The 12,077-nt window shown below is 44.9% G+C and overlaps 1 protein-coding gene across 2 annotated transcripts in view; it reads left to right on the plus strand.

Annotated features, from left to right (window-relative positions):
• The window catches only part of COL11A1 (collagen type XI alpha 1 chain), a 248,703-nt gene that overhangs the window by 72,733 nt on the left and 163,893 nt on the right, over positions 1–12,077 (plus strand). For both annotated transcript variants that reach the window (XM_035122972.3, XM_035122973.3), the window contains exon 5: positions 37–165. In XM_035122972.3, the coding sequence (XP_034978863.3) occupies positions 37–165 (129 nt within the window). The remainder of the gene's footprint in view (positions 1–36; positions 166–12,077) is intronic.

Consider the following 12,077-nt stretch of genomic DNA (forward strand, 5'->3'; position numbering starts at 1 on the left):
GTTGCTAATTTATAATCTTCTTATGTTTCCCGGCAGGGTGATATTCAGCAGCTGTTGATTGTCGGCGATCCCAGAGCAGCCTATGACTATTGTGAACATTATAGCCCAGACTGCGGTTCCCCTGTGCCCAATGCTCCTCAAGCTCAGGAACCTCAGGTTGATGAGGTGAGTAATGAGTCATGTTCTAATAGATTTATTGTGCATTTAACTGGTATGCTGGGTTCATGCTATCAGAGAGTTTGTTTACAGTGAAAGATAATGCCTACCTTACTAATACACGTACTTAGCCATCTGTCTCAAATGCTCAGACACATGTTTTAACATTTCTTTCTATAGATTGTTTCTAAGAGAACAGTGATACATCACCATTTCCATTAAGGAGTACGGTTCTGTTCACCTATATCACTAAAGACATTTAATCTAGAGTAATACCTTTTTTTTTATTTAGCTAAAGTAGCTGTACATTCACTATCCTCATTCCCTAGACAGAGGCACTGGGATGCCACCAAGATTGATTGTGTGTGTGTGTGTGTCGCGTGTCACACGTGTGTGACATCATGCATGCGACATGCTTTGCGCTATGTCCCCCACACTGTGAAGGCCAGACTGGCGAGTCCTAGTGGAAGGTTTTTACAAGAATGTTTATTCAACTATGCCCATGACCACCTTAGAACCACCTTTCTGAAAGCTTTTGCATTCTGACAGTGGCTTCCATGGCTTCCCATACAGTACAGTCATACCTTGGTTTTCGAACAGCTTGGTTCTTGAACGTTTTGGCTCCTGAACGATCGAAACCCGGAAGTGACTGTTCCAGTTTTCTAACGTTCTTTTGGAAGCCAAACGTCTGACGGGGCTTCTGCAGCTTCCAATTGGCTGCAGGAGCTTCCTGCAGCCAATCGGAAGCCGCACTTTGGTTTTCAAATGCCGCACTTTGGTTTTCAAATGCTTTGGAAGTCAAACAGACTTCCGGAATGAATTCTGTTCAACTTTCAAGGTACGACTGTACTTAACCACTCTTGTTTAGAAGGTTACGTGCTTGTGTTTTCCAGGTGCCTAGCCATAAATTATAATGAGTATTTGTCTCGAGAGATTCAAAACTGATCCTTCACTTTTTCCCAGTATGAATTTCAACACATCAGGCAGAAATTAGAAGTGGCCTGTGAGGTGCTGAGATGGGTAGATATTAGCCACTGCTGTTGAGAGGGAAGAGAGCTTGGATCCTTTCCAGTGAGCAACATGAGGCAGTGGGTGGCTGGGAGCATGCATACTTGACCTCAGAATAAGATAGGATGGGGTTGCCACAATTAGTGCCTTTATGCTTGGATCTGACCTCAGTCCACCTCTAACACATAAGCAGCCATTGGCACTATGGCAACGGGACCTTTATTCTCTTGCTGCACTGCTGTAGGTTGTGGCTATGTCCTGCCCCTCTGAATGCAGCGAGGCTGGAACGGAGCACAATGTCCATGAAACTTCCGTAATTTCCATGGTGCATTTTGAAGAACTGGGAGCAAGAGCTCGCCAGGCTCTGGATCCTGTATTACTTCAATTGCACAAATGGCCACAGATTGCTTGAACAGAAATTTGTGGTGGCTTGGAAGGGCTAACAAGAAGTGTAAGTGCTTTCCTCCTCCTCAGCCATAATTGTAGTTCCATATCTCAAAAGGCATGCTCTGTTTAATATATATCTGCCACATGAGGAATGAGAGGCTTGCTTTCCCCTAAATCATAACAGAACTTGAGTTTCATGTGTTGTGAATATATAGGAGGGCCCAGCAGTCACCAACAAGAATAAGATTTCTCTCCCCCACCTTCTCTATATATGCAGATATGTATATCCCAGCTTTTTTTGTAGAATGCATCTCCCAACCAGCCAAGAGAGCAGGGCTCTGCTTTTGGATTTTGCCATGGGGCAGTGAATGCCTCATTCAAGGCATTCTGACTTCCCCCAAATGTCCCTTAGCATTTTCTGACATCTTCAAACAGACACATTGCTACCGCCACTGCTTGGCAGGCATAGAAACATCCCACTTCGTGTTGGGGGTTGCCGCACCTACTCATGCAGCAATGTTTCAGCCTTCAGTGCTCTTGCTTGCTCTGGCCTAGTACACAGCCACAGGGGTCAAATTTTGCAGCTCGAATGTGCAATTCTGATCTTCCCAAGACTGCAATCCTGTTGGCACTCACCAGCTGAGTTGACTGAGCTGCACACATGCAGCAATTGGTACAGTCTGTGTCCAGGTGAGGGCTTTCTATACAGTGACTATGGTAGTGACAGAGAATGCACTGGAAAACCCATTGGCTTAGACTTTCATTGGGGCAATCTTCATCAAAAAGGGAAAAAAAGCCCTTGTGAATACCACCACATCTGAAGGAGTTGGCCTTGGCTATCCCTTTGCTTGGTCAGTGTGCGAGCGCTATACCCTTAGAAGACCATGAGGTCCTCATAGTGTGGAAAGAAGGTGAAAGGCAAGGAAGATGTTGTTGGTGATGGAGAAGGGTCTTTACAGATGAAGAATGAGGGAGGAAATGAGAAAGAGGCCTGTGCTTCATATAGTAAAGAATGCCAACAAGGAACATTGATTGCTGCCTCATAGAAAGGCCAGACTGTTGGTCTAGCTCAGTTCTGCTAGCCATCTTCTGGAGCTTTCAGACAGGGGTTTTCCCAAGTCCAAACTAGAGTTGTCAGGATTGCAGCTGGGATCTTCAACAAGCAAAGAATAGGCACTACCAATAAACTATGGCCATTCCCCATACGAGCCATTATAGTGGTTAACTGAGATGGTATACTAAGGGGCTAATATACTAAGAGTCCTAGAGCCCACAAGCCAAATATTTACTTCCGCATTAATGCACAGAGTGGGATTGATGGTCCCCTTGCGGGAACATTAATAAACTCTAGAATCACCTGAGGCTTATGAATCTCACTAGATTGATGTGTCTTCGCTTTACACCTTACAGCTGATGCATGGAAATTATAAGCATGGCCACTTGTGCTTCTGTACATCTATGTGATGTGTGAATCTGATTGACATGATCTGAAGGCTTCGTGTAATACTAATTGAGGAAGTATTGAGTGATATTGATTTATAAAATTATTATTTGACTATTAATAAACAAGAAAAAAGTGAGTATAGAAAAATTCTTGCTAATGACAAGCTGTCACACTGAGAATTAAGTTTCTGCCTCATTAAGCTGCCAAAAATTTGGTGCAGATCTATGTACTTTTCAAACATCACTGCATAAACCAGAGAAATTCTGGTTTGACAAGGAATTCAGGATAACCATTGCTATGTTTTTATTTTATTTTATTTTATTTATTTTATATTGAATACAGTAGGATTTACTTCTGAGTAGACAGTGTAAAGCTCCCTTTAAAATAAAAGAATAAACACACCACATGTTTCCTTAAAAATGGCTGGCTGCTGACACATTATAGTGAAATAATTTAAAGTGGATTAGTTATCATTTCCTGCCAAATTATAGGAAGCGCTTTGTATGCCAGTGTCACCGTTTCCTTCATTTGGTGCAGGAATTTTATTTTCAGTATAAACAGGACTCCGTTTTTGCACATACACACCCACCATTTTTAATTGTTCTCTGAGACAAGGAGGGGAGGAGAAAGGAAAACCGGGACATTCTGGGATCAAATCAGAAACCAGGATGGCTTCTGTAATTCTGGGACTGTCCTTGGAAAATCCGGACACTTGGAGGGTCTGACTGTGCCTTCAGACCTCAGTAAGGGCAGGATGCAAGAGGGGTGTCCAACTAGCAGGCATTTTTTTTTAGCTATCATATCGGTCAACAGATTAGTAGCAGGATTGGCCTTTCCATGAGACAGACTGAGGTATCTGCCTCAGGTGGCAAATTCTGAGGTGCAAAAAGGCAAGAAATTTTGTGCCATGTGATCTGTCCTGCAGCCCCCAAGCCAGCTTGCTGGTCTAGGGCAGTGTTTCTCAACCAGTGTGCCTCCAGATGTTTTGGGACTACAACTCCCATCATCCCTAGCTAGCAAGACCAGTGGTCAGGGATGATGGGAGTTGTAGTCCCAAAACATCTGGAGGCACACTGGTTGAGAAACACTGGTCTAGGGTGTAGTGGAGAACTCTGCTTCATCACCTGTGCTGAAGTAAGATTTGGTGCACAGAATGAGGACTGCGCCATCCTGCCCTCTTTATCTCATTTATAGTACGGCAGCAGTGCAGCACACCATACTTTTCCAGGTTAAAAGGAGTCCTCCTCATAATACAGTGGTACCTCGGACAGGGGCGTCTTAGCCATAGAGGCTACTGGCGCAAGGTGCCATGGCGCCACGTTCTGGAGGGCGCCTCCACCATGCCGTGCCCAGAACCTCCTCCCTGCGGAAGGAGCCCCCCTCAAGCCCTGCCGGCAGCGCCGCTCTCGCCCGCCTCTTCTTGGGCTGCGGGTGCTGTTGCGGGGAAGCCGGCCGCGAGCCTCCTGTCGGCGTGGCAGCCAGGGCTCCCTAGGCGGCAGTGGCGCACAGCCGCTTTGGCCAAGCAGGCAGACAGGCGGCAGCGTCCCTGCCTCCATTTCTGCCGTTGCCACCGCCGCCGTTGCCGCCTCCGGCTCAGCGATCTTCGTCTGCCCGGGAGGAGGAGCGGTGCAGTGGCCTCGTTTGTGCTCCGGGCCAGGTAACCTCTCCAAGGAGCGCGCAGGGGCTCACCCAAGTGGGTGCATGAGCCTGTCTTTGGGGCCGGAGGGAAGAGACGGCGGCTGGATTCCCAGGCTGGGGACCTCCTGTTGCGCTCCATCGAGGCGGTGGAAGGGAGGGAAGGGTGGGGGGGGCACCCGAGGGATCCCTGCACCACGGCGCCAGATAGACTCAAGACGGCCCTGACCTGGGTTACAAACACTTCACGTTACAGACTCCGCTAACCCAGAAATAGTACCTCGGGTTAAGAACTTTGCTTCAGGTTGAGAACAGAAATCATGCTCCAGTGGTGTGGCGACAGCGGGAGGCCCCATTAGCTAAAGTGGTGCTTCAGGTTAAGAACAGTTTCAGGTGAAGAACGGACCTCCAGAATGAATTAAGTTCTTAACCAGAGGTACCACTGTAATAGTCTTTTGAATGACTGTGAGCCTCTCTCTCCCTTAGAAGCTTCTCTCGGGGAAAAATCTCAACATTGACTTTTGTAAATATTCCCTCTGCACTGTAAACTCAAATGCGCTGAACTGTGTCCAGACAAATCACATTTCAGAAGCTGGAGATGTGCCGGGGGGGGGGGGGAGACCTATTTAGTCATGTACCCTCCTGGCCTTCTCAAAGTTGGATTGTTCCCCAAGAATATATTCTCGTGAGCAGTCTGCTTCGAAAAGGCCTCATAGCAAAGGCCCTTCAGTTCTTTGCTTGGAATGGTATCCCACAGCCTCATAAATCTCACAGCCTGACTGGAGATGGAGAAATTGCTCCCAAATGGGAGCTCTGCTGCATTTGTTTTGGCCAGGTCCCAGCTGCAAGGATTATGCAAAAGAAATAAAAGAGATGCTTTTAAATGAAATAGTTTTTAGAAGAGAAGATCCAAGCGAAGCCTAGCCATACTCTCTTGAGGAACTCTGTGCATCATTTTATTTTATTTTTTTACTATGCTAATTTGCCCCCCCTTTTTTCCTCCAAAGACTTGCTGACTTGCTAAATCTATGCTTTCTTTGAGACACAGATTGTATGAGGCACCATTTTCATGTCTGGCATGCAGGATTTAGCTATACCTGCAGGGCTGAAATCTGTAGAGATAATAAACTTTCTAGTTAGGAAAGCATTTTAGTGTGTTTCCCGGGGGCAATTAGAGTAATGAAACTCATAAATATTCCAGTAACCATTGATTTTGGTACAGTCCTTGAGAACTGACCTCTTCAATGCAGCTTTACCTCAAAATTATTTAACGTGATAAGGATTTTGCCTCAGAGTTGTGCCACCTGGAATAGCATGGAGGCAATCGGCTGGAAGGGCCCCTCTTTCAGAAACTTGCCTAAAGTCTGTGGCAAATATGAATAGGTGAATCCCATCAGTTTTTATCTAATTTTTGTTTGGTCTTACAAAAGTCTGCCTTCTGTCTTTTCTGTTATCTAGGACTTTGCATGCTTTATGACTTTATTCATAAATATGTGTAATGTGGCAGCCCAGTCCTGATTCAGCCAGAACCCAAATCCATTGCTAATTCCAAACATTTCCAAAATTCAGTAGCATCTGCTATTTGCAACTCCCCCCCCCCCAAATATGGTCAGTACAGAAGATATTACAAGAGGCAAACCAGAACATTGGAAGAAGTCTGTAAAATTGCTGGTATGTAATTAAAGTGACAGGGATATACCATAGGCGCATGTTGCCCTTTGCTGTTACTCGTTATGTATCCTTACATTCCCCCAAGCTACTGCTGGCCAGATGTTTTGAACTACAACTCCCATCATCCCTGATCATTCCTGATGCTGGCAGGGGCTGATGGGAGTTGTAGTCCAACCATGTGGGAGGGCACCAGTTTGGAAAAGGCTGCCATAGACAGATACAGCAGCTGTTTCTCCACCTAGGGTGATGGATGGTTCAGTCTTTTTCAAGCCTGTGTAACTTCTGCACATCTTCACTCATAAGTCTCTCATGGCTGATTTCCATATTAACCTGTCATCATCATCATCATCATCATCATTTCAAAACTGCACTAAAAATTGCATTCCAATATGTATGCCAAGGGACCCAGGTGGCGCTGTGGTTAAACCACTGAGCCTAGGGCTTGCTGATCAGAAGGTCAGCGGTTCGAATCCCTGTGACGGGGTGAGCTCCCGTTGCTCGGTCCCAGCTCCTGCCAACCTAGCAGTTCGAAAGTACGTCAAAATGCAAGTAGATAAATAGGAACCACTACAGCGGGAAGGTAAACGGCGTTTCCATGTGCTGCTCTGGTTTGCCAGAAGCAGATTTGTCATGCTGGCCACATGACCTGGAAGCTATACGCCGGCTCCCTCGGCCAATAATGCGAGATGAGCGCGCAACCCCAGAGTCGGTCACGACTGGACCTAATGGTCAGGGGTCCCCTTTACCTTTATGTATGCCAAAAATGTATTTTTTCTTAAAATATGCATTTCTTCATGGATTTTGATACTTTTTGAGCCAAGAACTATGCCACAACACTCATAGAAGTGAGAAATCTGATGGCTAGCTACACTGCAATCTCCAAATTACTCTGATATGTTTGGATCAGGTCAGTTAGCACTGGAATTTGCAAAGACTGGATACCTCAAGTATCCCTAATATGTGACCGTTTCCCCACCATATAAAATGGCCGAAAACAGAAGCATGCAACAATTAACTTAGAACATGCTTTATCGTTTATTTATTAATATGCTAGAATACTGCCTGTTGTGTGGGCATTGCACCGTGCTGTACAGTAATATCATAAAGTGCAATGCAAAATATGCCAATAAAATTAAACTCAAGTTGAATGAACCAATCAGGAAAATTACTTAAAATTCTACAGCATCAGGGCCACGGGTGAACAAGAGAGCTTTTAGGTATGCACTGAAATTGTACCCAAGTCAGTTCATGTCCTGTTTCTGGGGGGTGGGGTGGAGAGGTCATTCCAGAGTGTGGGGGGGCATCACAGAAAAGACCCTTTTTCCTAGTTGTTCCTGGAGGGATACCTGCAGCCTGTCGCACAGCCAGGAGGACCCCTGATCTTGATCTTAGTGCCCAGGTAGGTCTGTACAGGCAGCCTTATTAAAGGTAAAGGGGCCCCTGACCATCAGGTCCAGTCGTGTCCGACTCTGGGAGTAGCGGCGCTCATCTCACTCTATAGGCCGAGGAAGCCGGCGTTTGTCCGCAGACAGCTTCCGGGTCATGTGGCCAGCATGACAAAGCTGCTTCTGGCGAACCAGAGCAGCGCACGGAAACGCCGTTTACCTTCCCGCCGGAGCGGTCCCTATTTATCTACTTGCACTTTGGTGCGCTTTCAAACTGCTAGGTGGGCAGGAGCTGGGACTGAGCAACGGGAGCTCACCCCGTTGCAGGGATTCAAACCGCCGACCTTCTGATCAGCAAGCCCTAGACTCTGTGGTTTAACCCACAGCGCCACCTGGGAGCCTTATTATCATCCTCAAATTAAGCTTGTGTTTGTCATCTTGTGAGCTCTTTCTCTCCACCATAACCATAATACTTAAGGAGCAAGCACTCGTGTGTGGATGTTCAGACATAACCCCCCCCCCCCAATTACACTAATTGCATGCTGCAAGACAACTCTCCCCTCCCTCACATGCTGTCACATGTTAGTTGCCATACGTCAGGGAAAACCCTGACATGTCCTGTTTTGGGGGGCCAACATACTCATCCAGGCAGATTTTTACATTTTAAAGGAAATGTCTGGGTTTGTTGTCTGCGCCACACCTCTTTCCCTGGCTCAGTAGCAGTGACTCGAGCTGTCCTCTTTTTATACAGTATATGGCAATCCTATCATACATAGACTAGTATAAAACCCATTTTGAATTGTTTAGTAAATCCACAACCTTTTAAAAAACATGTATTAGATTGTCTTCTGTCTTAAGCATGTTTCTTATAAGAAACCTTTGCAAAAGCAAAGTCAGATCGGTTCAGACTATTTTCCCTCTTGCAAGACCCAGAAAGTAATGAACTTTCAAAGCGAGAGAGGATACTTTTTCCACTTGGCATAGTCCCTACAGTTCAGTTTCTTCCTTTTGAAGTTGTGAAGTGGTGCTCCCAAAATGAGCATCTAATGAAGAAACCAGTCCTTTCCATTGGGACTGCATGTTGATCAGGTTGTGTCATAGAAATGTGCTTTTCTCTCTGGTAAAGAAAGCATGAGGTCACAATGGAAACATCGTGTTTCATCAAAGAATGCCAGGTTTTACTCGTCCTGAAGTTTATATCAAAACACCCATCCATGTGCAATAATAATCAGGACTGGAGCTCTACTAGGAACACATACCGTAGCCTTATTGTAACTTCAGATGTTCCCCCCAAAAAGTGAGAGGAGAAGAAATACGTTTCCACAGTTCTGATGTCATGTTAGAAAAGGAAATCGCATGGAGGGCTTATGCAAATTGTTTCTGCAGCTGCAAATTGGACAGTTCCCTCCCCTTCAGCTATATTATTGGGAGTTACATGGGAAGCATTGTACAACTTCCCCCCAATTCCTGTCCAGGATTTCAAACCCAGTTTGGGGCAATCTGCCACTTGTATCCAGACTCAGCCTGATGTGTCTTCAAGCCTTGGTGCTTCGTGATGACATTTCTGTGTGTCAGACCTTTGATACCAAAGAGTTGCTATGGATGTTTTTTTGGCACACTACACTGCCACTGACAAAGGAGGGAAGGCTCCATTTCTGGCAAAAGAAAAAGGCTAAAGCTCATCTAGAATGATGGACTTATAGAGTTGGAAAGGGACCATGAGGATCATCTAGTCCAGCCCCCTGCAATGCAGGAATATGCAGCTGTCCCTTATGGGGATTGAGCCTACAACTTTGGTGCTAACAGCACCATGCTCTAATCAACTGAGCTACCCATGAATGTGTCCAAGGATGTTGGGACCATGGGAAATGCAAGTTTCCATGGCTCCCAACATTTCTGAATGCACTAGTCATGGACGCAGTCTGAAGTGCTGGAGAGCCACTGCCATCAGTGTAGACAATGCTGAGCTAGATGGACCAAGGGTCTGATTCAGTACATAAGGAAGCTTCCCGCGTCTTTCTATTCAAAGATAGCACCATAGTGTTCTCTAGAAGTTGTGGACCCCATCTCCCAACAGCCGCAGCCTGTGTGGTCAATGGTAAGAGATTATGGGAGCTGTAGGCTACATCATCACACTGGCCATCCCTGTTTCCAATTCAACCTTGCCTGCAGTGCCTGCTTAGAAATGCAATTTGTTTTAACTGAACGTAGGGAGCCAGAGAAAGGAAAGCACATTTATTATTTCCTACCTTCCAGCTAAGTGCAAGTAAAAATGTCTTCCAAGGGAACTTTATAATGAAAGTCACAGTGTATATTAATCTTTAGTGTAGGTGTGAGTTAATTTAGAATATTTGTTAATTAACATAGCATAATAAATACTGAATTAATATATATAAAAAAACGTTCTAAATGTATTGTTAACTCACACCTGCACTGAAAATGGGGGGGGGGGAGAAACAGCCTTTCTGTAAACTGCTCTGAGCACACAGGCTGGAGTGAGAAAGAAATCAAATCAATCAAATGAATACTAATTTAATCATGAATAACCAATACTGTCCTATCTCTTTCATATTTCTATCAACCTGGGAAACAGTTTTGGGCCCAGTTGTCTCAAATAGCAGATGAGGTGGCAAACTGCATTCCAGACTCCACCTGGATTTCTATGGTTGAATGTTCCCCTCTGCAAAACAGCTCAACGCAGCAACAAAAATCCCTGCACATAGACTACTAGAGGTTGGCCTAGTTGGAGCAAGGCTAGACTAGAACAGGTTCCTTTGACATCTAGTTTTCTATGGGCAGCACAGGCAGATTCAGGGGAGCACAAATGGTTTCGTCACACTGGGAGCAGAGCATCGGGGGCGTCGCAACTGTTATGTAGAATGGAAGGCGCGAGGCAAGGGGCACCAAATTTGGTGGTCGCACAGGGCGCCATTGAAATTTGAAACCCCAAGGTCTTCCACTGTAGGCAGCATTCATTCATTCATTCATTCATTCATCTATCTTATGAATTCCAGCATGTGAGTCCTCCCACTTACAGCTAAATAAGTTGACCATCTCATCCGCTGAGCCTCGGAACATGTGTGTGACATTTCAGAAGGTAGCTGCAAGCAGTGATCAACCATGGCGCTACTTGATCCTTGGAATGTGTTCCTGCTGTTCTTCTGCCCTTCCTTAAACAGTGGGACAGTTTGGCTGCATCAGTTCTTTTTCATTTGGAGCTGGGAAGCCACAGAGGGCAAAGTCTCATTATCAAAGATGAAAAACAAAAACAGCCTGTTTATTTAAAGATGTACAGGATAAGAAGGAATGGGAAGAGTGAAGCTGGCCGCCTGGGCAGATTTCAAAGTAATCCCCAGAAAAGTCTCAGTAGAGGTCTCAGACAATGCAAACAAAAACTGGCTTCTACACACACACACACACACACACACACACACACACACACACTTTCTCTCTCTCAAAAGCAAACTGCTTGTCGCCCAGGAATCAATTTCCGGAGAGTATACGAAGAAATTTAAAATTACAAAAGCATTATGACATAAGCTATAACATAAAGCCAATGGATTGCTTTCAAACAATTTCTACTCACAGTAATAAGTGGACTTAAGTTAGCCATATCCATATTTCCATGAGTTTCTTCTGAAACCCTGTCTGCACTATAAAGTTAAAGCAGAATCATACCACTTCAATCAGTCATGGCTTCCCCCCAAAACTTGGGAAGTTTAGTTTGTGAAAGAGTGCCGAGAATTCTCAGGATAGTCCCATTCCCTTCACGAAGCTACAATTCTCAGAGTGGTTAACAGTCAGTCCACCTTTCTACGGAATTCTGGGAATTGTAGCTTTATGAGTCAAATAGGAGCAAAGAGAAGCTGATCAGGACAAATTCCTCAAGCATCCCTACTTGAGATTTATTATTATTATTATTATTATTATTATTATTATTATTAATTTGCTATGGCAATTGTGTGAAATAACAATAACCACACATCATATCTTCCTTTCTCTTCTACCTGCATTACTTCAGAAATGTGAAGGAGAATTAACATGTTGATGACCCACAAGCTTTCTCTTGGGGCTTGTCTCTCGCCTATACTAATTTCAATCCATCTTGCATTAACAAAAAAAGGAAAGCAGGGAAGATCCCAGGGCTTATTAGTTATTGACAACATTTTTAGACCACCCATTAACAGAACCTTATCCGGGGGGGTGCAGAGAACTATTTTTTTTAAAAAAATAAAGCACACACACCATAAAATATAAAATACATGGACATAAGAAAAGAACTTTGACATCAAATCAAAAACAAATGTGCCTCCTGTTCCCTGGGCTAGGAAGCAGTTGTTGCCTGCTGAATTCTGCTATGCAGAATCACAATCCAGCAGGCAGCTCAAAAT

Source organism: Zootoca vivipara, chromosome 7, assembly GCF_965207765.1.
Source record: "Zootoca vivipara chromosome 7, rZooViv2.hap1.1, whole genome shotgun sequence".
NCBI lineage: Eukaryota > Metazoa > Chordata > Lepidosauria > Squamata > Lacertidae > Zootoca > Zootoca vivipara.